The sequence below is a fragment of the Thunnus thynnus genome, chromosome 10, assembly GCF_963924715.1.
Source record: "Thunnus thynnus chromosome 10, fThuThy2.1, whole genome shotgun sequence".
NCBI classification, from domain to species: Eukaryota; Metazoa; Chordata; class Actinopteri; order Scombriformes; family Scombridae; genus Thunnus; species Thunnus thynnus.
Window position 1 is genome coordinate 10378798 of NC_089526.1, and position 26244 is coordinate 10405041.

The following is a 26244-nucleotide window of genomic DNA, read 5'->3' on the forward strand; positions in this document are numbered from 1 at the left end:
GAAACTAAAAGAGGTTATTTAAAAGTGCAAGAGCTTTAAGAAGATCCACAATAGTTAGTTTCAGGAGGAACAATGTCATGTAGGGGTGGACGGATGACTGCCTATTATTTATAATGTTTTGTGACCAAGATGCAAAATTAACCTTTTCATCCACTGGCCAAATGACCAGTGAATGTTTAAATTTCATCAGCCACTCATAGATTACCATTGTTTTTTTGGCTGTTGGGTGAAGCAGCCACTTGCATATTTTACCAGCATTTGGCGGGTGGCTGGTGCTAATTTTGTGCCCTGTTTGTAACCTTTATAAACTGCCTGTAGCTTTCATATCAAACTGAAGAAATGCTCTAATTTACAAAGGGAGCATAGAGTAGCCTGTCTGCCACTAGTCATAGCCCTACCTGCTCTAAGTCAGTTAGTTTTAGGGGCGGGTTTTGTTCATTTCCTCTGTGCTTAAAATCTGCGGATGCGACTACACAAGATACTTTTGAGTTACGGCTGCAACTAATGATTTTTTTTATCAGTTAATTAATTGATTAGTCTTTTGGTCTAAATAAAATGTCCGAGATGATAAAAGAAAATGTCAATCACTATTTCCCAAAGCCCAAGGCGACGTTCTTAAATGTCTACTTTTGTCCCGACCAACAGTCCACAACCCAAAGATATAAAATAGTCACATTTCACATCATATTTTTTCCCCCAAAAAATGACCCTCATAAATGACTAATCGCTGCAGCTCTAGTTTGAGTATTAAATATTTGTGCAATTGCATGAAGACGTTTTTAATTACTGATCTTTCATAACCTCTTTTTTCTCCTGGTTGCCATCGTACTGTGGTGTTCATACTCTTCAGATCAGAATTATTCTGCATTTTTCAAGATAGTGCATGCTGGCTATTATAAAAATTTAATTAAGCAATTATGGTTAATCACTGTTGTGGTACATTATGTCTGTCTTATTAATGGTGGCATTAAGAGTCTAGGAGAGTGATATTGTAAATTAAAAACGGCCTCAGGCATTTTTATTTTGCCCAGAATCAAAAGGAGAATCGTTTCTGGTGGTTTTCACCTCAACAGAGACATGACAGACCTAATAAGGTGCAGTAAAGAATTAAAATGCTCAATTATTTTCCAATGTCTCACAGCTGTAGGCAGCAGCAGCAGCACACACAGTAGAGGTGTCTCTGAGTGTGTTTGATACTGATAATCACACGTTGTTGTCATCCAGAAGAATGAATCAAAAAGGAGGAAGGAAGAGTAAACTTTGTGATACTATTTCAGACCACAGGCAAATTTGCTGTAGATCCAACTAGGGAGAGTAAAATATCTCTGATATGGCTGAAAACACAAACTGAAGATGTACCCAGGAGAAAAATGTAAGACAGACAGAGAGGGTGAAAAAAAAGAGAGGAACATAGGAGCAAGCCTGCCCACATTTTTTGGAAGATTCCTGTTTGATCTCTTCTCTTCCCTGGCATCTGTCTTGGCCCTGACAATAATCTCCGCTGCTAATTTCAAGATTTTTTTTTTTTTGTTTGTTTTGTTTTTGTTTGTTTTTTTTGCCCCCTCCACTGTTGGGTGGGCTGTGAAGATTCCTCCTCAAGTGTTTATTCGCCTTCGCTTTTCTGGTAAGCTAATGTGACTCATCACATAACAGGTTCCTTGATGCGCTCGGAATACTTTTGATCTTTACGCCCAAAAGGCTCCTCTGGCTTTCTCTTTCATAGTCATCCACCAGGTTTCTCTTCACTCATTAAAGGGACTGTGTGGTTCCTAGCAGCTCTTGGATTAGCTGTCTGCAAGAGAGAGAGAGAGAGAAGTGAGATTTGCTCTTACTTGTATGTAAAGTGGCTGCTATTTAGCTGTGTTTTAAACTGATACCGTAAAGACTCTCCCGCTGCTGCTCCTCTGGCTCGCTGCCATCTTCACACCAACAGACTGAGGCAGGAAAATAGAGATCTCAGGGGAAGGAGCAGGAAGGTTATTGGTTCGATAGAAAATGTGGTGATAGACTTTTAATGCTATTTTACTTTGAAGACGTATGAGTTCATGGACAATACAGAAATGTTAATGAGACTGACTGCACTCATGAAAGTCTTAGTAATTTTCAGTATTATACTGCACAGCCAGAAATCTTTTTTTGTCAAGCTCATGGAGGTCAGTTTCAGGAAAATGGTCATTTCAACATCACAGCTACTTAATGGCTGCCTGTGGATTTCTAAGACCTCAATAACCATATTTTTATGCAATTTTCTTTATATCTCTGTGTTTATTTGATTAAGATTTATGCAAAATTACAGTCAGTGATCCCATCATAAAATAATTCTGGCTAAAATGTAATTTTGGCGTAAAAGACTATTATCCAAATAAATCCAGAATAATTTGCAAATTGTGTTTGACACGGGCATGCTTTTCATCAGATTAACTTGTGGAAAAATCAATTGTGTTGTCTGTGCGGCGAGTTACCGATGAGTCTGTTAGAATTAGCATTAGCATTCCAATCACAAGCGTCAACAGCCCAGAGAAATTATTTAGTTCAAAACAGGCAGTTCAGGAGGAAGGAAACAGAGTGTGGAAAGTGTCTACGGGTGAATCAGTTAGATATCCTTGCTGAATTAATCAAAACAACAGTTAAACACGGAGGACGTTTTGAGTTCCCATTTACAGAAAACAGCATCAACAGCAAATTAGAAAGGGGGGGGCAGATAAGAAAACAGACACATTTTACTAAAATATGGGGAAATTTACTTTAAAGACAGCCGAAATTAGAAACAATGCCTATTTCAATAAAAGGTCTGGTTCTCTTTACATGATCCCTTCAGTGTTTTTCCCCTCATTATTTTTTTTGGTGAAGGTTTTTCTTATCCAAATCAAGGATCTAAAGGAAGAGACAAATTTGTGATTGTTGGCAATCGGATTAATTTTACTTCTAGCCGCTGATGCACCTTTTGAACCTTCTTGTCTTAATGTTTGATCTGTTCAACCACTGAAATCTAACTGGTGGTCTCCTATTTTCCCTCACTTCCTCCTACTCATTACCTTTTTATACAGCGACACAGTAAACAGCTTATTGCTTTGATGTTTCCCTCTTGTCTTGCTTGCACACGCTCCCTCTATAATGAGCCAGCTGACCGGGTGGCCCTCCGGTCTAAACGGATACAGCCACTCACAGATCCTCAATGACCTCAAACAACCTGCTTTCTCAAAACAATTTTCAAAACAGCTACACAGCGGTTGGCTAAAATCACAGATGATAAGCCCAAGAAAAAAAAAATGTCACAGCAAATGGAGCACAGTAGGCAGAAACAGATTTTCAGAACCATTTTGTATGCAATAATTCAACTTCCATTCTAAACGTGTTTCTAAATTTAAGATGTTGCTATGCCAATGCTCCTGTCAGGACCTTGGCAAGAAGAGATTTCTTTGTGCAGTATCATGAATAGGATCTCTTGAATTGTGGTAGAAATATAATGGAAGTAGAAGGAGAAGAATAAGGAGTGAGAAAGAAAAAGAGAGGCCCACAGACCATCTGGAAAGCCGGGGAGGTCTTAATTGTTTAACTTGTGCCTCAAGCGTTTTTCTGTAAACTAACAGCAACTGAATGGCGTCTATACAGTGAATGATGTTGCAGCTCTTTTGAATAAGTGCTTGTTTCTATTGGCTTGACTTTCGTCTCATGTTCTGTTTTTTTTTGTTTCTGTCTCTGTCAGCCACCAAACTGGGACCTGAGGCGTTCAGATTTGACAGCGGAGCTGAAGCTACAGCAACCAGACTGAGCGACAGATATTACATCCTACGACCAGAAGTCATCGAGAGCTACATGTACATGTGGAGACTGACCCATGACCCCAAGTACAGAGAGTGGGGCTGGGAGGCTGTTGAGGTGAGATACACCAATATAGTAGTAGTACTAGTAGTATTAGTAGAAGTAGTATACAATATTTAATTTATTGGCCCAAATATAAGATGCCCTCTCCATTTCCAACACCTGTTTTTTGAGGGGGGGAAAGAAAGACTTTTTGAAGATACAAAACACTTTATGAGACTAGTCCTGTTATAAAAGTCTCCCCAAAATACTATTACTCTAAAGATCAGTCCTCATTTCTTATATAATATAAGACTTTTACTTCAAATATAAGACTTTTTTTCTGGAAATTACATTTGAAATTTTTGAATTTTGATTTTTTTTTTTTTTAATGGTGAGACTTCCAGCAAAACATTAACTCTTGTAAATTGCATTGTGGGTTTATTTTTCGACTTGTTGATTTAAGGCTAGTGTTCTAATTCTGGATAATACGGTACAAAATCTATCTATTCATATTTAAAGGGCCTATCATGCTCATTTCCAGCTCTATATTTTTATTCTGGGACTCCACTAGAATAGCTCTGTATGATCACAGTTCAAAATACTCCTTATTTATCTTAATCTGGCCCTTTATGCAGCCCCTCAGTTCAGCCTCTGTCTATTAACAGGTATTTTTAGCTCCTGTCTCTTTAAGGCCCCCCTCCCAATGATCCCGCTCTGTTCTGATTGGCCAGCTTTCCAGAAGCCCTGAGGGGTAGACGTATCAAAGTCGTGTTAAGTTACTGCTGATGAAAACATAACATTTCCTGCTTTACTGATTCATAATAAAAGACTAAATAATGGGAGACTTTTATTATTAAGAATTCACTGGAAATGAAATGTGTTCCTCATTGAATTAGCAGAGCTTCATTAGCAGCGCTAAAAATCAGTCCAAATAACAACATATGTAGATATTTGGAGCTGTTTGTTGAGCGGATCAGTTAGAAATATTGCAGGGAGGAGCAGTGAACTGGCACACTGTGTGTGGAGCAGACGATGTAAAGAAATCTGTCTCGTGCAGACATCAGCTTTGGCTGAAAGAAGAAAAAAACATTGGAAACTGAGTGTTCAGAGCAGTCTGAAGCCAGTGCTTTTTACTCACAGGGATTACTTGTACATAAGTTTACCTCATTTGACACATTGGCCATGTTTAATATGAACATCCGACATTGTAACATTATATATGACCGAAAATGAGGAAAACCCATAACAGGTCCCCTTTAAGTGGGAGACGCAATGTAATTTTTTAGCCTATACTTCTCTCTCTGTCTCTCTCTCATATGAGTGGCTTGGACTTTGATTTTATAAATTGTACTCACCTATTATGTCAAGCCCCTTTAACACCCTCAATTACCCTCCACCAGCTTCCTTGATATTGTGTGGCACTGTACATTAGCTTGTAGATCAAGCAGTTCCACTAGCAGGAGGTGAAGGTTGTGTAGGGAGCACCATTATTAATGTGGGAATAGATGGGACATTAGCTGTAGTAAACTGTGGTGGGCTGGCATGATAGATTTAGCATTAATTTAGTGCGCACAGAAGTGGAGAGATCAGGCTGACGAGTTTGACGGGCCTCTAATTATCGGGCACAAAGGTTGAAGGCAGTGCACAACGCTTCTCTTCATGAACATCAAGCATTAACATGTTGGGGTCTTTGTTAATTAGCACGTATAAGCCAGCCCTTTATAGCAGGGGTAATAATGTGCTAATCCGCTTGGCTAGCTCAGCCACTCTCCATTAGCCCTTGTCAGATTTAGCACTGCTTGGACTTCAATTGTGTCGCCAGCTGAGGGGCTTGACAAGTTCCATCATTTACTATTTCTTTAGGTCTACATGCACACACAGTTATTGAGTGAGGGATTCTTTCTTCACCATAAAGTATTACAAGAATACCCAATGGTCTTTTACTCATATGCCCTGTGATTTCTACAGTGCAATTTATAAAATTCTTGGGCCACTCTGAATAAATATACACGGATAGATGAAGTATTATTCATTCTAGTTTGTACAATCAAGCTGGCAACTGCAAGAAGTGATCTTTACTTTAAAAATACTTGCACACATTTAAACTTTTCCTTCCACATCCGCCTCTGTGTCTCCTGGCAGGCCCTCGAGCAGCACTGCAGAGTGGAGTTTGGCTTCTCTGGGATCCGAGACGTTTACACCATGACAGTCAGCCACGACAACATGCAGCAGAGCTTCTTCCTCTCAGAGACACTCAAGTAAGTCCTATTTCCTCACAACATCCCCTTTCGTAAGAGAGAATGTGGCAAATGGCATTTTACAATCTGCATGTGTAAACCGTCTGAGAGTTGTGGAGAGAACAGATGTAGAGAGTAATACAGTACATGCTCTGATACTGAACGCTGTGGGATTCATCTCTACCTATTATCTGTTCTGTCTGTGATGCACACTCATGCTGCGAATGAGACACAATCTCTGCTCCAGTGTTCAGGAGTCATCTTTGAATGTGAATTTCTTCATTTTTCTGCTAAACGAATCATGGATGGCAAATAGATGGTTTGCAGTTAAGACGCCTCGATCTTACCTCCCCTCACTCTTGGATCATTAAGCAATATAACCCACTCAGACAGCCATGTTGTAGAAGACAGGGGCATCAGGAACCATATTCAGATTGACAGTCACCAGACAACTTTAAACACTAGACTGCTGGCTCAACTAGTGTTACACCATCCATAATGTGCATACGCTTTAAAACTGAAATAACTAATCATGACAAAAAACTACTCTAGTGAATAATTTAGTCGTGTTAGATTGAGACAGCAAAGCATTCTTGCATGACAGTTGTGGTTCTGATTATTAAATGTGGTCGATGCTGAGAAGAGAAATAATGTGAAGCTACAGAATAACACCTATAACTCCAAAATAAGACCTTACCGTCAGAAGAATACTTCTTAAAGAAAGTATCTGATGCTGTGGGTGAAGAATGACTGTTTTACTAGAAATATCCTGTTGAATAAAGAAGTGATGTCAGAAATATTTGTGACATGGTACAGTTTGGTCAACTGTTAATATGCCAGTATGTTTATATACACACACAAGAAACCAGGTCACTCTGAGAAATTAAATTCACATGCACTGTGGTAACCCGATTCATTTACATACACATGCTGCAGGACTGTAATCAGATTCCTCCCTTCCCTCAGTTTCAGTCAAAAATTTTACAAAAAGTCAAATATTCATTGATAGAACCTGACTCGAGGCTACATGGTGTTAGTTTTAGTCAGACTTAATTACAAGCATATATCACTGCGTGTGATGTATTTCCCTTTTTACTGCCCCGCTGTGCTGTCACTTGAAGTCTTCTGAAGTCTTTGTCATGCACATGTTTACATGTAAAAAGCAGATTACAAACATGGTTATGTGTATACATGACAAATCCAGGTACTGAAGTCAGGTTACAGCAGACGGCTGACTGTAACCTTGAAGGAAAAATTTGAAGGAATAGTTCAACATTTTGGGGAATACACTTATTCACTTTCTTGTTGCGAGTTAGATGAAAAGACTGACACCACCTTCAGGTCTGTATGGTAAATATGAAGCTACCACCCGGAGACAATTAGCTTAGCATGAAGACTGGAAACGAAGAAACGGCTAGAATGGCTCTGTCCAAAGTTAACAAGATCTGCCTACCAGCACTGTCAAAGCTCACTAATTAACATGTTGTATCTAATTTGTTTAATCTGCACAAAAACCAGTGACAAAATGACAAATGACACACCCTCGAGCCATGTTGTCACGGTGAGGAAGAAGTCACTGTACCACAGCTTGTCATTTTTACACACCTGTTTTTGTACGCATTAAATAAACATTTATTATTGAGCTTTCGAGGTGCTGGTAAGTGGATTTTGTTACCTACAGAGCCAAGCTAGCTGTTACCTTCTGTTTCCAGTCTTTATGCTAAGCTAAGCTAACTAGCTGCTGGCTGTTGCTTATTTGCTCTGAGTATTGATCCTCTAACTCTCATCAAGAATGTGAGTACATGCATTCCCCAAAATGTCAAACTCTTACTTTAAATGCATCTAAATGTGCTGAATGTGCAGAAACAGAAATTAGTATAAAATAATTCAATACTCCCAAATGACCATCAATTTTGATGCATTTTTTTCCTGTTTGCTCAGATATCTTTACCTGCTCTTCTCTGATGACGACCTTCTCCCACTGGAGGACTGGGTCTTCAATACAGAAGCCCACCCGCTGCCCATCATCCGCAAGATCTGCCTGCAGGACGAAGCAACACAGGATAAGACAGTCTCCGAATAAGACTGACCACCACCCAACACTTGAGACGGTTAATGACACATTTGCACAATTCATGTGCACACACAAGTCAAATATTGCAAACACCAATTAAATGCAGGTTCAGAGTCTTTTCAGGAGCGTGTTATGGACTCTCAATTCCTTTCCAGTAAAGGATGTTGTCGTTTTACGCTGTGATTGTATATCCTTTCGCCGGGGTTACTTCCTGCTGGCACTTCTTTTTTGTGGACAATCAAGACAAACATGACTTTCATGAAAAGAGCACCTTTTTCTTTCCTTCTTTCCTCTGTGAGGAAACCAGTATAACTTGCAGACCCAAATGTATTTGGAGGAGGGTTGAACTATGGGCCATATTGTTAGAAAGAGAAACGTATAGAAAACCACTTGAGTTTTGCTCTTTGATTTCGTTGTTTCGTTAATCTTGAGTGATGAATGATTTCCTTCAATCTTGTCATTGCATATTTTTTCCTTTGTGAGTACACTCTTTGACCAAAGGTTTCTTTGCATTTATATTTCCCTCTTTTCCAGTAATGTGTTTTTGGTGAGATTTGACAGATAGTAAATTTTACTATAAGGATTGAATTGTAATGAATATTAATAAATGTACAGACAAACATGAAATGTGATGCTCGAATCCACCTCCAAACTAATGTTGATGTCATGTTTCTTGCTGAAACAAGCTTGAATGATGTTTTTAAAGTCAGGAGGTGGCAGGAAAGTGGCAGTGTCTTATGCATCCAGGGACCATTTTTTTCTCTTAAAAAAAAAAAAGAAAGAAATGTTGGGTTGTGTTTTCATGTATGCTTAGGTCATTTTTTGAACAGGACAATGCTTGCTAAGTCCTCTCAGCCTTTCAAATCAAAGTAACAAATAGGGTACTGTCAGTTCTGCGACTGTAATACAAGCATAAGGGAAAAAGAGCGCTTAAGGAAAAAAGCACCTTTTGCTAGCCAGCTCCAAAATGGGTTTTCCTGTTTCTGTTGTTTTTCTGGTTCACCTCGCCTTTACGTGTGAACCGTACGGCTGCCAATTCTGATGTTAAAGGCTGTAAAAAAAAAAAGCCTGAGAGTCAACCGGGGAGACGAGTTTTCATTTCCATCACTGTTCTTTTCATCACTGCTGTCCTGCACAGTTGTGGAGCGAATGTGCTGTACATACAGATGAAGTGAGTGACCCCTGTATGAGCTTGTCTTGACTTTATTTTGTGATCTCTCTCTCTCTCTCTCTCTCTCTTCTTCTTCTTCTTTTCTAAACTTCAGTGGTTATTTTTTCTGGGTTCTCTTTTGATTTGCTTCCCTCAGGTGTTTCAGTAAAAAAAAAACAAAAAAAAAACAACTAAAGTTCTGATTTTAAGTCTAGTTATTGCTGATATTAATTATTGTTATTACTTATTCTTACTGTTTGATTTAACTTTCATTGTTGAATATTTTCAAATACTGATAAAAAAATACCTGTGCAACTTTGTACATTTAAAACAATCACAGTTGTTATGTCATTTTTATTGGCCGTGTTTGTTTACTTATTTACAAAGTCTAAAAAAATTGAATGTCCTCCTAAAAAAATGTGCTATTTGTTTTGTGGTATTTTGTCTATTTAAAGAGTGAAGCAGGTTGCCACAGTATGTTTGAAGGAAACAACCTGCAGTGACTAACGAAACGGAAGGAAACAACTCATTGGCTGCTCACATTTGCTTCAGTATTTGCTTCCAGGTAGTTCATTACAGATTTAATTAAAGAGAGAGGGGGGAGGGGGGGGGGGGTCTCAGGGTTGTGAAAACTTCCAGCAATCACGATCAGAAAATGACTAATGGGGTTTAGCCACTGCATCTCTCTCACAGTGTCAGGCCAACAAAGCAAGATTTAATATCATCCTCCCCAAATGATTCAGCTCTACCTGCTGCTATCTGAATCCTAATTTCAGTGTGATAGCTAAGAGTGATTTTACATCAGCTTTAAAGAGAATCAGCATGCGTTATTGACATGATTGACATTTAATAGTAATTGGAAAAAATGGCTCTCAAATGTCACGGATCTGGTGACATTAATCTTACCGACACCTTTAAAAAAGAACTAATGCGAAGGTGTGTGAGTTTAAATATTAAGTGTAAATGTTCCGAGTTATCGCTCGCAGCACTCTGCCCCTCAGCTACGGTATTATGATGAAAAGAAGGGCGAAAGCTAAGGTCACAATTCATACATATGAGCGTGCCTGAGCTTCCCTGATCTCGCCAGGGGACATAAATGGGAGGATCACTCTCCATTTGAATGCACCTGAGACTGATAGTGAAGGACAAACACTACAGATAATCCCCCTCCCCTCTCGTTTTTTTTTTTTTTTTTCCTTTACTGCTTCCAAAGTCCCCGGCAAGCAGAGCAGGGCGGCAGAAACTGAAATGTCAGGGCTGCTGTCTGACTTGGCAGGACCTTCCTTCGATGGGTAGCGAAGAGGGAAGAGCCTTTGCTATCTCCCTGTCACACTCGTCCTCCGGCTGTCCTGACCAGTGCAGCGGTTTTATAGAGAATTGCCTTCGTGTCACCGAGATGTGGTACAAATATTATTTGCCAATAATTTGATTTCAGAACACCTTTGACTCCACCTACTCACATTTACAACAGCCCAGTGGTTGAGGACAAAGTAAGGAAACATTTTGTCTTCAAGCCAGCTGGAGAAAGCAGAACAATGCAGTATTTGTATTGTTTAAGTACAACTACATACTGCGATGTATTACACATTTACTAGACCTTTCTTTGGGGTCTAATTGGACAGCACACTGTGAAAATGTAACTATAATTTCAACCAATTACAGACTGCTGGATATCCTTTTGCATTTTCTTGGCACTGTAGAGCTACTACACACAAAACACAGATTACTTAATGCTCCTTTTCTATAAAATACATTTTCTGTGAATTAAATTATGTCTTATGTTAGTAAAAGGAAATAGTGTGTGATAGCAGATATCAAATCCAGCTTTGCTGACTCTTCAGACATTTTTACTGCTCTCACTGCTTACATACCAGCTGATATTTCAACTGCTTACAGTGAACACACTTTAACAGTCTTCAGCTCTTTCACTTTAACTTTAATTGCTTTAACTTCTACTTTTACATCAGCTGACATTTAAACCGCTTTCTTCTCTTACACTTCAGCTTACAGTTTAACTACTTTCAGAGCCTGCCACTCCATCTGCTTTCACCACAGACTCTTTATATGAGAGTTAAACAGCTTGCAGTGCCTACACAGCAACTTACAGCACTTTCACGTCAACTGATTTTGATGCTGAAACAGAAACTTCTAACATTTTCAGTGCTTCATCTGACACTTTGACTCCTTAAAGCTATAATATGCAAGTCCTGGAAATCAAGCCAGCGCTAGCATGAGACTCAAAAGCAAATGTCCGCTCCTCTCTCCCCTCCCTCTCTCTGCTCAGTTGCACTATGCCCAGCCCTTCATCTGCATCCTGGTGATCGTGTACATGTATTGATTTTTTTTTCTCAGGAACTAACAGAGCTCTTAGATTCGACATATGCAGGTAGCAGGAGCTTGCTAGCCTATGAGTTAGCCGTAGCAACATATTCCAGCAGCTAATGCTAGCTTGGACAGCGCTAGCATGAGACTCAAAAGCGAATGTCCGCTCCTCTCTCCCCTCCCTCTCCCTGCGCAGTTGCACTCCGTCCAGCCGTTCATCTGCATCCTGGTGATCGTGCACATGTATTGATTTTTTTTTCTCAGGAACTAACGGAGCTCTTAGATTCGACATATGCAGGTAGAGGGAGCTTGCTAGCCTATGAGTTAGCCGTAGCAACATATTCCAGCAGCTAATGCTAGCTTGGACAGAAGCGCGTACACGTATTGACTGACAGGCCTGATCTCCCACCTCACTTTGGCCTTCTGTGATTGGTTAGAAGGGCAAGGCTCACTTAAAAACATGAGAGGGGAATATCTCTGTACTGTTACCAGGCTGCTCAATGAGCTTGAGTCACAGAGGACCTTAAACAACATCTCTCCACATTAAGATTTACTTTGGTGCATATTTATAAGAAAAAAAACTTAGATACTTTATCTTTAAATATTTCAACTAACCCTTACATAACATTTCACAAGCAAAGAATGAACACTGTAAAACATTTTAACTTGTTTATGTTGTACTATATAGTTATGCAAAAGCATTAAAGATTCAATATGTTAAAAAATTAAAACCATTTCAAATATTTCAACTGCAAATTTTCAGCGGCAGGCAACGTAAATGTTCTTCTGAAATTGATATATGACGTCTTCACTTGACCCCTGTGTTTGGTCTAACTGGGAAGCATACTGTGAGAATGTAACTATGATTAATTAATGTGTTAATTACTGGCTACTATTGATGATTTTGCATTTCCTTGGTACAGCAGAGGTAATATTAGATAAAAGCTAGAGATTATTTAATGTTCCTTCACTATAACTTACATTTTCTGTGACTTACAACACTCCTGACAATACGATCAGCGCATAAATAGCAGGTAGTAAAGACACAAGCCAGCTTTGCTTTGTCTCCTCCGATGACAAAAACAGTGAAGTGTCAGGTTCAGTAATCCTCGCTCCATCTATCACCACCTTTGGATGAAATCAAAGGCTTTCATTCAGAATCCCTCAGATGTATTCTGGGACAACAATGTCATCTCACACAGTTCTCAAAACAAACAAAACAACACATCACACCTGAAATGTCACTATCTGACAAAGAAAAGTTTAAAGTTAGTGAACAACTTCAAAACTAATTTAGTGAGTTGGACGTCTAATGCCAGAAGTTATTTTGTCATATTTTTAAGGTGCTGAGCGTCTCTTTTTGGAATGAAGTCCTTCAAATTGAGACTTAATTTTAAACTCCTGTTCTTTTACTGCCTCTCAGGTCTTGTCAGTACACTTTCATGGTTTGTTAAGCACAGTTATTTTCTCTCAGGGTTGCTGGTAAAAAAAAGGAAGGAAAGGGGAGGAAAATATGGAAGGATTTGCAGGATACTTATTGCCTTGTTACTTTCTCTAACTGATGTAGAAGTGCCTGACTAATTGTGCACAGGAAAATATTTGGCCGAAAGATGTGGTTTGTGTAATTCAAAAATCAAGTTGGAAAAAAAGTGCAGAATTCCTGAACCACCACCGAAGAAGAGCTGCAACTTCTGATTACCTATTGATTAATGTTCCACAAGTTCTGACCAACCAAGGTGACGTCTTCAAATGCCTTCATTTTCTCTACAATCCAAAAATATCAGTTTTGAAATCATATAAAATACAGAAAAGCAGCAAATCATCACATTTGGGAAGCTGGAACCAGTTTTTGCTTGTTTAAACACTTGCAAATATCACCTGTTAAATCTTCTGTTGATTGAACTCTACACTAGACTGCAACATCTGCAGTATTCATGCAGAATAAATTAACATTTACCAATATACTATCATACAATATACCAATTTATAGTACACCTACTAAAGTATACATACTCAACAATAAATAACAATTTAATCCAGACCAGGAACAAAATTTCTCCACATCCAGACCTGAATCTCTTTTTACTGACACATCACGTCACCACACCTCTCTTCATTCAGCTGCCTGCTGGTTGTCGCAGTTCACAAGGTTGAAACCTTGAAACCAAGATTGAAAAAGTTCAACGGTTTGTTCAAAACTACATGATACAAAAACAGTGAAAATGGTGCATTTAAGGACGAATGGACTGAGAAATTTGCATTAATTTCGCCCAATGGAAGCACAAAACCATTGTGCTTGATTTGCAATGAAACTGTCCATATTGAAGAGTGGTGATGTAACACACCGCTACGACACCAAACATACACATTTAGAACAAAATTGTCCCCAAAATTCACTAATGAACACTTACACCTCAAGTGTTTCCGCCTGGCCATAACAGCTTTTTATGCTCACTTGGTTACACAATGAAAGTGTCAGGTTGATAATGAACCCTTACTGGACCTTTAATGCAGTGGAAATTTGGGAAGTGGACTCCTATGAATTGTATTTGAGTATCTCTGTACTAAAGTATGTGCTGTAAGGGAGCTAGGCAGTTAAAAGGCAGTTAAAAGACACTGAAATGACAGAGCATGTCAGTGTTACAACATGATGGAGACACTGAACCTGCAGCTAGAAAAGGATGCTGAAGGGAGAGTAAGCAGAGTTCATAGTTGGACAGTTTCCCACCTCCCTCGTTGTGTGTCCTGTTAGTACACAGTAGCTTTACATTGAGCTCACTCTACAGCAGGGCCAAGGGCAGAGAGATATGAATGAATTTGTTCTGCACAATGAACTGAAAATTCTTTTCATTAATCTCTATTCAGTGACTTATTCATGAATTCCATTTTTTATGTTTTGAGGGAAATAACAGCTGGAGGGTTGCTTTGGAACAAACTAAAATAGCTCTTAGATGCAGACAAATTGATGGGGGGGAGTATGTGTGTGTGTGTGTGTGTGGGGGGGGGGGGGGGGGGGTAAAGCAGCAGAGATGATGCATTCGTGAGTGGAGTGATACTGCATTCAGTCAGTGTTTGGTTTCCCATAACATCTGTGACTTTGAAAAGTTTATACATTGTAAAGTGAATTACTTTGAGTGATTTAGTTATAATATGCTCTTTCCTTCTTGGACTGATAGTTGGAGAAAGTAGTGTTTCGTGTATTTGATTAGCACAAAGACTGAGCGCACTAACCCAGCCGATATGAAAACTCACGCTGCTTTGTCTTCTGTCATTATCCAATTTTATGATTATTAAAATTTTCATGTTATTATTAATTAGATTCCGATTTGGGAAAATGATACTATTTAGTCCAGCCATGCTGTCATTTAATATTCATATTCAATTATACATTATAATTAGATAACTAATAGTAATGCTAGAAGCCTCGGTAGTGGACGTTTTTATCGACTGAGTGAGTGAGCGAGTCTGTGCGTCTGTGTTCGCATGAGTGGCTGTGTGCTTTTTCTTAAGAGTGTGTGTATCTGCGCATAGATTCACTCATGTGTGCACTGAACAGATGCCTCAGCCCTCAGACAGAGCACTGTGTAGCTCCAGTATGTGCTTGTCAGAACATCCTGCGCTACTCTGCACTGCCAACACTTGAAGGTCCGCCAGGCTGGCCTCATCTGCTGCCCCCAACACCTCGTTAGTGCCCGGAAGGGAACACAACTGCATAATCAGCTGCTAATACTTCTAAAAATAACACAGGCAGCTCAGAGGTCAGAAGGAGGAGGGTTTAGAATCGACAGGTAGACAGCATGAATATATCTATAAACACGTCATACTGTAGTGTTAGTTTGCTTTATTTGGCAGTTTCGTGCTTGAGGCTTTTTTTTTCGTGAAGGTCACAGAAGAGGTTTCTACACAAGGCAAACATGAGTCGATGGAGCTGTATAAAAGGGATGGTAATGAGACTTAGCAACACTTTATATACTGAAGAGACTCAGATCTGATTTTCTTTTATATCAGATCTGGGCCACTTGTATATGTGGTCCTAGATCTGATCTATATCTGTTCTCTAGCTATGCGACCACTGGTCAGATCAAAATTCATGTTTTGTTTTTTTTCCTTTTTTAACATCTCACTTATCTGCGCATGCACATATTGCCTGTCGTCATCACTCAGTGTTTGCACCTCACAGGCTGGTAAAAATAAACACGGAGGAGACGGGGGTCATTGGAAATATTGTGACATAACGCTTTATTAATATGAAACACGACCTCGTCTGAGCAGCATCTCCTAGAGGTAACCTTTAATGTCCAGAGGAAACATTTAAGTTTGAAATTAATTCTCAATTAGTCAGTGGATCAGTCTCATAACTGTAAGTTCTTGTCCCAAACACTGACCTGTTTACTGCTGCTCAAACAAAACAACCAACCTCTTTTAAGATAAATGAAGACATTTATTAATAGCTAATGTCTTGAGGATACATGATAAAGCATAAGATCATAAATAAAAAGAATAATTAGGCCTATAAATGATAATAAAAGTGATAAAAAAGAGTGACTCATATAACATAATTGACATAACATAATTGCTGTGCAGAGGATTTGGGCTCCTAATAGCTAAAAAGCGATATGGTTCTCTTATTTTGTGCTGTTAACTTGGCGAAACCCCAGAATTTACATTTACCGCCGGTCAATGAGAGGGACTATTTTCACCCAAAAAGTGGCGGGAGCATGACACACGGGCAAAGTACCGGGATGTGTTGCTCTCATCTATCTCATCTTGTATGCATGTGTCTAATGTTTCAGATAAATCTGCACATGCATAGTAGTAGCGTGAAACATCAACACAAAAAAAGATCAGAATTAAGACCTGTAATGTGAACGTAGCCTTAGAGTCTAAGGTATTTAGGCCCTGCCGTACTTTGAGCTAAATGCTAACATCGGCATGCTAACTTGCTCTTGAATGATGGAGACGATGCTAACATGCTGATGTTTAGCAGGTATAATGTTTACCATCTTTACCATCTTACAGTAGCGGAGAGTATTAGCATGCTAACATATGCTAATTAGCACTCAACACAAAGTGAAGTCGAGGCTGATGGGAATTGCTTGCTTTAGCAATATCAAAGTATTGGACAAATTACATTTTTGACCTGATTATGGTGCCAGATGAAAAGTGAAAGGATAACCACAGTTTTTACACATCATCCTGTGGGGACCATGAACATCTGTACCAAACCTCATGGCAAACCATCTTATAGCTGTTGAGATGTTTCGGTCAAGACCAGAGTGGTGGATCCACTGACAGGCAGACCAACATCACCATCCCTAGAGCCACCACGACTTAAAAATACACCCGGTTACATACGTTCACAAGTTCGAGCTGCAACAATAGACTAACAAAAATGATTTGCTTTTTTAGCCAAAATAATTACATAGACTAATGCCAGGTTCAGAAGACACGATATCAGCTCGATAATAGCCTGACCCAACTGAAAATGGGCATCAGGCGCAATTATTGATCATTGTAGTGTAGTCATAGTGGACAACAACAACAATGATGCATCTGGGACGCCTCATGACATCAAAATTTTCCGTGATGTTGACCAGTAGGTTAACAGAGCGCTCATCTGCTACTCAGGAGGAAAGGTTTGTGGCGTTATTGCAACCAGACAGCCAGTATCACACACACTGCTTCAGACACCATTGTTTGTTCACATTCATGTCACCGGAAGTCGGTCCCCGGCATCTCCTTCAGATGACATCACACAGGTCATGAAATACGACAAGCTCTGATTGTTCGGGTATCAACGTGTAGTCATGTCTCTTGGCCGAGTCACAGTAAGAATTTGACTCCATAATTGCCTAATTTGACACGGTGACATTTTATCAGACAAAAATATCATGTAGTCTGAACCACGCATGAGAAGACACAGAGGCCTCTAACAAGCACTGACTGACATCAGGTGTGGCAGCTTACAGGCTCCAGCTGTAGGCAACTGTCTCCCTAATTTTTTCTCCCTTCTATGAGGTGATGACAAAGATTGTGTTTCCATATTTAGACTGCTGGAACTCAAAGATGTTCATATGCATAATACTAAATTGGCTTGAGTTTTGAGTGTGCTGCTGATAAACAGCATGCAATCCACAAAGGAAATGGAGGAACAACTAACAGCTGGAGAAAAAAAAAAGTTTAAATATTAGCAGATGGTGGATGGACAGCTTTGGGAAGTTTTTAGAAATGAAAAACTAAACAATTTAGGGAAAAGATTTTTTTTCACTCTTTGTCACATTTAATTGGCAGTAGCTTAACAAAGTTTTAGTTTGATTAACATCTCTTGGCATACACTTTAAACCCACCAAAATCCTATAATTTCTTTTAACTGCACAAACAGGAAATACTATATATTGTTGGTATACAGTATAGAATTAGGAGACGGTTCAGGTCAATGGGTTTTAAGCTTATAATATGTATATTTAGTATGTGGCTATAATATGAAGTAGGTCTGTACTTTAGAGACCATCTATGGTTTAAAAAAAAGTACAACAAATGTGCAGATCTATTTAGATTACTATTATTGGAAGTAAAATAAGTATGACATTAATATTTGATCATATGTGTGATACTCTGTTATAAGTTGTTGTATTTTACATCTCTACAGTGCGATTGTTTTGTAGTGGCCCATCCTCCTTGTCAATTAAGTGTTTTAATGTTCAAAGGCTTCGAGGAGCCTCATGAGTGGAGTAATTTAACCCAGAATTCTGATGAAAGCTAATGCTAATTGTTATGGTTCTCACAGTCATACATATTCATTTGTCAACACGGTCGGGGCGTCTGTGACACACCACTTACTGCTCTCTGCAGAGATTTACGGCTTTGAAGATGCCAGGGTTTGTTAGGAGCCCTACTTTTCTAGTAGAGTAGGTGAAATATTGAGATGTATACTTTTCACTGCCTCAACTTAAATTCATTAACTCACTGAATGCTCCGTTGGTTTTATTGCAAGTTCAATCTCGCACATTACCTTTACATCGGAAACCGCTTATAATGATCACATCTGTCTGGGTCAAATTGATTACTATAAGCAGATGATTATTATAACCAAATGTTTTTTCTTTTTCTTTATTTCTCATGCAGATTACCATCTAATTGACATTTGTATATTTATTACATGAATATAAAGTAATGAAACAGACAGCTTCACTATTTACTGAATTTTATTGACTGTTTCAGAATACAGAACAGCTGTTTCAAACATTTGTTGTTTTGCTGGCTCGTTTTTGGCATTTTGGTTTGTCATGAGCATAAAGGAGACTCTGTTTTTCATTTAGAGAAAATGACTTTCTCTCTCCCGTCAGGATTTCAACAGGCATGCAGCACCAGCCTCAGGTAACCAGCCAGAAGCAGACGGGTTACCGCGAGGCAATAATGGTGCTGCAGCCGCTAAGCACATATCATATGATGGGAGTAAGGTAAAAAAATAGAATAACCGTAGTTTTAAAACTTTTTCCATATGTTGTCATGTATGAAAAGATCCCAAATGAACACTGTAAGCGAACTTCTTGATTACTATAAGCAAATTATTTAAACAGCATTTGTATAGGAATGATTCTGTCCCAAGCTTTTTGATCCATAGAAGCACTTGATCACTGTAACCATGATCATTACAAGCGGTTTCCATTGTATTTGTATCTGTCTTTATTGCAGTGAAGGCTGAAATATAGTGGATAGTATTCAAAGTTAGGCCTGTGGATTATCTTGAGTATCTGGGACATTATTTCTGTAAAATGCACATTGCACTGGCACAAAGGCACTATTGAGTGTTTCCAATATCTTTTCTTTTTTTGATCCTTTGAATGAAACATCATTCTTCTAAATTATGCAGAGGTGACAGTAGAAGTCTCAGCAGCATAAATAAAAATAAAAACTATGTGCATGGCCTGAAACCACTAGGGGTAAGTGGTTTTTGTGATTTTAGTAAACTGACCCTTTAAGGAAGCATTTGGAGCTACGAGGTATTCATAGCTACACACAAACACACTTAACACTGTTGGTTATTTGCATGCTCATGCTAACATCTATGCTAAGACTTGGCACATGACAGTAAAGTGCATTTTTGACCATTTTAATTGTGTTTTGATGGCCTTGGGATGTATCCCAGTTAACACACTGTTTCACTGAACCACAGGTTCAAGAAACAAGTGTAATGGAAGTGTAATTCCAAAATGAATCCAAAAGGTTTAAGTGGGCACTTCTTGGGTTTGAGATGGGAACAACATCAGTTTCTTCCGATAAAGTTTGCAGCAGGTGAAGTTTTATAACAACTATGATTAGTTATAGCACACATGAAAGAATATTGGCTTACACTGCAGAGCAGGTGTGCTGCTATTGTTTCTGCTGTAATCATGATGTTCTGAAGGCTGAGGGATGGTTTTTTTTTTTTTTTAGCTTTTTGTGTTTTTGAAGCAAGTGCTATCTGTTATTCAGAAAACTGCATTTATGATTTGGAGTGGACAGCATCGCAATTACATGTGTTATGGAATTTTCCATCTTTAGGGGTTACAAATTGGATTACATTGGGTCAAGCCTGGGCCTTGAGGTCACACTGTAATTCTTAAGCAGGAAGGAGACATATTCTCCTCTCCTTGAGACTCCAGCTGGCTGTGATGTTTTGGGGAAAGTAGAATCCTCTCTGATAGAAGGTAAATCAGTCAAATGGTCACCAAGGTCGGAGGAGGCTGTCCTAGACAACACAGGTAGGTGGAAGCGTAGATTCGATTGACACAGTCAGACATTCAAACCAAAACTGCTGAAATTTCATGCAACGTGACCTGAACTGACACGGGTAAAATGCAGTTCCTTGTTTAGAAACTAGTGAACCAATTAGACTAATTTTTCATATTGTAGGCTGATAAAGACTAGGACTCAGACCTTCAGAGGACAGAACGGAAAGAGACAGCATCCGAGTTGCAGATGACTTCGATGTTCGCCATTTCAGTTCTCCTTGATCAAGTACTTAAATAAACTTTTTCAGCTTTAAGACATCATCAAAGGCTCGTGTCCACTTTTCTCCACTGAGGTGCTAACCATCGCTCAAAATATCCACAACAACATGTATTTTGATTCCCAAGAGATGGAGATCCTCACAATCTGATGCAATCTTTACTAGCGAGCTAGTTTACAGTTTATTAGCTGTTTACAGGATATCTTATTCGAGCTTACTTGGACAAGCAGCAGTTTACTTGACAGTGTTGACAAAATTTAAGTTTTCAGTTGTGCTCATTTTGTTTATTGTTAGATTGGAATTGTGAGAAACTTTTTTTTTTCTTCTTTTGTTACACAAGCATACAATGGTTTAACGAAGGACAAACTGTGCACACAGTTGCGTAAGTTGTCAAAGCTTTGCACGGTGTTATAACTCCCAGTGACTAAAACGTCACTAAACTGAAAGAAACATTCAACCACGCAGATTCAAACACTAGAAGCAATTACATTTTATCAGTTTGAACCAAGATACAAACATATGCTAATGTGGGAGAGAGTCTGAAGTGGGAGAAAATATACATAAACAGAAACAAAGCAATAAAACTCCACAATCTGCTCAAGCAAGAGTCCCCAAAACAATTATTTTATGTCTGCTCCAAAACCTGGACTGCCCTCCTCAAGCACTGAAGCTGACAAATTCAGGAGTGTGGTGTCAACTTCCTCTGTATTCTGTGGTTTTAGCTTTTATGCAATAAGGGAATCAATTTCATCCTTTTTTTGATTGTATTACAGACACATTCACACTGCTGAGGAACACAGCAGCTCCACTCCTGCATCCTCAACACTGCTTCGCATACATATTTTAGGGATACAAACTCTGTCGTGTCTTTCCCTCTGTGTGTCTCAAACATTACAGGAACCCAAATTCCACTAGGAAGTGTTGAGGCCAGGTTGGCGATGCCCACGACCACATTGGGGTATGCCCAGTGCGGGACACAGGCAACGGGCATGACGCCAACCCGCACCGAGCCTCCAAGCTGTCTGCACTCCCTCACTGCTGTGGAAGTATGATGAAAGAAATACATTTACATTAATCATGTCGCCATGCTTCTCCAAGGACTCTCCCTTCCTGTTGTCCCTTTCTCTCCATGAAAAAAACAACACCAGAGACATCACTAATTAGCTGGAGACTTTTTTTTTTAAACCAGTGCACACACTGAATAAGAGCTTTTTTTAAGGTTTATATGCCGTTAAAAAGCTGGTCTTCCCAGATAAACAACAACTGATAAGTTTCAATCACATGAGGACAGAGAAAATATATATATAACTAGTAGAAACAGTCCATGAATGGCCAAATAATTTCTGTATTATGAATTAAAATATTGCCGGAGTGTTAAGAGAGCTGTATTATATAGTAGTTTAATTTTGTCCATCCATTCTCTAATTGCTTCTTTTTTACACTCCAGCTGTAACAATATGTTTGGTGAGAGATTATCGTATTAGCAGTGGAGCAATACGTTCAACTCGGATTGATTGCTCATCTGCTTTGTAGCTTTTGCAATGAAATATCATTTATTAATTAGCGCTAGCAAATGACTGAGGCGTGTTTCTATTTCAGTGGGGTGGAGAGAGGAAGATTCTTAGAGGGAACATCAGCGCTTTAAAACACAGCAACATAAAGAACTTATCTTGTGGATCCACCAAATAGACATTAAAAAGCTATAATGTTGATATAATCACTTGATTGTTCTCATAACAGCCTGATAGTAACAAGGGAGTTTATCCTACTTCAGATCTGACATCACAGCTGCAATATGAATTTTTTCTATGATTTTCATTTCATTTTAGTCGACCTCTGAATTTCCACACTATAGCACACTTTGTCAATTCGTCGATTCACAGAAAATGAATTGCAGCTATTTAGAGAATAATTTTTAAGTAAAAAATTGAAACAATCTATTGTTCAAGGTTCTCAAATGTGATAAATTGTTGCTTTTCTTGTTGTAACATTGTAGTAAATTGAATACTTTGGGGTTTTAAATTGCTAGTTGGACAAAGACATTTGATAACATCACTTTCTCTAAAAAAATCTAATTTATTTTCTGATTTACAGGCCAAATGATTAATCGAGAAAATCATCAGCAGATTAATCAATAATGAAAATAATTGTTAGTTGCAGCCCTACAGCTCATTCTGCTTTTTTTTTTGGTTTTCAAGGACTATCACATATTAGCTTTTCTGATGTTGTGCACATGAAAGGATTTAGCTATTGGCAAAATCAGCTTAATGAGCTATTTTATTATTATTTTATTATTTGACATCGGTATAGACAGATATGAAGCATTGGGGGCAGGAGTGTGGGGGTGTGGGTGGGGTGCACAGCCCCCCTGGCCAGGAATTGAACTGTGGGTGGTGCTGATATGTAGAATGTGCCATAACCATTAGACCATAGGGACCCCCCTTACTTAATGAGCTCAGTTAAAAGCAGATGTTAAAATCATTCAAAAAACCCCAAAAAACCCAAATTATAAACCCCAAATAATTTCTATACTACTAAACTGAGGCTTGGCTATTTTTCTCTCTTTTATTTCACATTCAAGTTATATTGGGCTTGTGGACTGTTGGTCGGACAACAAGAAATTTGAAGGTGTCACCTTGGACTCTTTCTTTTCACTATTTTTGACATTTCAGAGACTGGTTTTGATATTTCTTTTCAAGTTTACAAGTCGGAGACTCGAAATCCATCTAGCCCGAGTTCGCTGACAGAAACACACCTGACATCACAGTCAATATGGTGGCGCACACAGTAAACAGTGAGCAGAATGACCTTTTCATCAGTTTCTACTTCATGTAGTGTCTGTGTTGTGAAACATGCTGTAACAACTTAGTAGTTACCATTTCCATTCAGTTGATTTGTGCTTGATAGAAGTCTTTGCGAGCATGCGGTACTAGCCTACTCCTCCCGTCTCTTTTAAAGCGTGTTAATCTGTTAAATCAGCTGTGGTAATGTTGGTGTCCACAGAGATGCAGTGGGACACATTTAGATTGGAAGTCGGGAACACTGATTCAGAACTATCGACTTCCAACTTGCAGCATTAGCACAGTACAGCACTGAGTCTTTCACATAGAAATCAGTCCGCAGGCTTACATATAGCCCCTTTAAGTATTCATTGGACATCGGAGGTGACCAAAAACATGCAAGTAGATATTTATATAAATAGCAATAGCTTTTTTCAGTAGCAGATGGTAATTATCAGACTACATGTGACTGAGAACTTGGCTCTGTTAGTCTACATATGAGATGTGATTGACGTCCACTTTATGTTCAAAACATGTTCTCAGTTAGAGAACATGTAGGCAGCCAGCTGACTCTCTCTCTCTCTCAAAAGAAATGTTCCCGTCACAAACAGGGTTTATAAATCTACACAAATTATAAAGAGATTTCATTTTTGATCTGACCATTAGAAGCAGATGATTGATCATCTTTGTGTGCACTTGGATTACGTCATATTTAGAAATGAAATAACAGTGGAGGAAGATCTATACTGCTACATATATCTAACTGGCTTGTGATGACCCGTCCAGTTACAGTGCTTTACTGTTTAGATACTGATGTCTGCTCAATAATTCTTCTGTGCAGTTTGTCTTTTGGATCGATTACAGGAACGATGATATCATGTTGGATTCAAAGATGTTATCTGAGCACAGTCAGCAGATATGAGTCATTGTGTTTTTCCTAGAATACAACAACACTCTTCTGTGAAAAATATGCATTTAAATAGAGATTTTCATGCTGGGTTCAAAGACGATTGCAAAATGTTTTCACTGAAACTTGACCATGAAATCTTTATTTTGACTGCATATCCAAAAGAGGCATAAATCGAACTCTGAGGCAAACACGCATTATCCTCACATTCTGTACATAATCACCTTTAAGTACCCTATTAAGGTTTTATTGTTCCAATTTTCCTTTAGATCTTGTGGAATTTTATTTATTGATTTATTCATCCTTTACCCAAATCTTGTTAATTAGCTGTGCTGAAGTACTTAATTAATATTCCAGTCCTGTATGTCAAAAATGTATGTGCAGTTCGTCAAAAATATCTACAGAGAACTTTGTCTGATAAATATCATTTTGAAATACACACAATGCACAACTCTAATTATCCATGTCGTCTTCAAAGAGCCTGCAATGACACTTCAAGTTCATGTATTTTTTGAAGGGAGGCAAAAACATCATTGTATACTCTGAATCAGAAAATAAAATCATTTTGATGACTATCAGCCCACGCTCACATCTTGCTAATTGCCCATGAAGTAATTTCCATAAATAATAGCTCCGGTTTATTACAGAGGCCCCATCTGTCACACAGGAGTAATCAAATGAGCACAATGACTTTGAGTAATGACACCTACGGGCTTATATTGGAATACTCCACCACAAAGCAAATTAAGTGCAATTCTGTTGCTCATAACAGTTCAACAGGTAACTATTCACTTCAGTTCAGCCTTGTATCAAACATCAAGTCAGAGAATAACATTCTCTCACAGATTCTGCTTTGCTTTTATGAGCTACTTAAATTATAATACGACCTTAACCAAAATGACCCCAAAAGTGTGCTCAGAAAGAATGCTAAGCAAATTTTCACCTCGTGTAACATATGTAAATTTTGCTGCTGGACTGTTTCTGTAATCGCTCCAAGCAGGCAATATACTCACTGTGCAGATGTTAGCTGTAAGCTAGCTAGCAACATACGCACCAAGCATGTGTGTGTGTGGAGTTTTAGCCTGTGTGAATGCCAGTATCCTGTTCTCTTTCCTTCAAACTCTCACATCTACAGTATACGTATGTTTCTGAGATAGTTATGTCTCAGTTTGTGCCCCCTATGTGTGAATACATGTCTATGTGTGCCCCCTTATGACTTTCCATAGACTTTGTATGCAATCATGCAATGTCTAAAATTCAGTTTGTGTTCTTTCTCAACAAACCTTAAAAAAAACTTGTCACCTTAACAGTATGGCAACCTTTTTGTTTTATAGTCTTCTAATAAGGTGTAATACACTCAGATGCTAGTAGTTGCCATGTTGAAAGTGTTGTGTATCGTTTGAAAGATAAATTATTTAGCATGGCTGACATCATAGATTTTAACTAACTGATTAAACAGGCTAAGACCACCAAAGCAAATCTGAAGCTGTATGATGCTTAATATGCAAATGTCCACACCAAAACTACACATTAGACCCAAAAAGTTCACTTTGTTGCTGAAAGGTAGAAACACTTAGGATTAGCACAGAGGTACCCAAAATAATGTATCTAGGATAGCTCAATCTGGACAGTCCCAAAGATGATATTTAGCAGAGTCAATTAAGCAATTATATGCTCCATTTGACTGCTGACCATAATGTCCCAAACTGTTTTCTGCTTCAGTACCCGCTGTGTCTCTTTAAACTGCAAAAGGCTGTTCTCAATATCGCGAAAATAATTCAATAAGCTTCCAAGTTGAGATAATGTTTTCAACTTCTTCAGACTGAATAAAACATTAAAAGGAAAAAAAAAAATCTTAAGTGTTCGGAGTGATTGAAAACATAATTAAGAACTGTGATTATATTTAAACTGTGAATACTTTTTAATTCACTGTTCTCCTCCTTGATTCTCAAAAAGTAGAATTAAACATGACTGCATC

General features: G+C 38.6%; 1 protein-coding gene and 1 long non-coding RNA gene across 8 annotated transcripts in view; one reads left to right on the forward strand and one right to left on the reverse strand.

Annotated features, from left to right (window-relative positions):
* Positions 1-9599, forward strand: part of LOC137191070 (mannosyl-oligosaccharide 1,2-alpha-mannosidase IA) — a 200154-nt gene extending 190555 nt beyond the window's left edge. For all 4 annotated transcript variants that reach the window (XM_067600887.1, XM_067600888.1, XM_067600885.1 and 1 more), the window contains 3 exons: positions 3707-3879; positions 5947-6062; positions 7983-9599. In XM_067600887.1, the coding sequence (XP_067456988.1) occupies positions 3707-3879; positions 5947-6062; positions 7983-8124 (431 nt within the window). In that variant the 3' untranslated portion in view covers positions 8125-9599. The remainder of the gene's footprint in view (positions 1-3706; positions 3880-5946; positions 6063-7982) is intronic.
* Positions 1-26244, reverse strand: part of LOC137191076 (uncharacterized) — a 127024-nt gene that overhangs the window by 11437 nt on the left and 89343 nt on the right. Inside the window, exons 3-5 of one of the 4 annotated variants that reach the window (XR_010930342.1) lie at positions 7993-8082; positions 6739-6810; positions 6008-6089 (exon numbers count right to left, since the gene is read on the reverse strand). This is a non-coding gene — a long non-coding RNA (uncharacterized lncRNA). Of the gene's footprint in view, positions 1-6007; positions 6811-7992; positions 8083-26244 lie in introns of those variants that run through there. The other 3 variants (XR_010930343.1, XR_010930341.1, XR_010930344.1) reach the window with 3 other exon arrangements.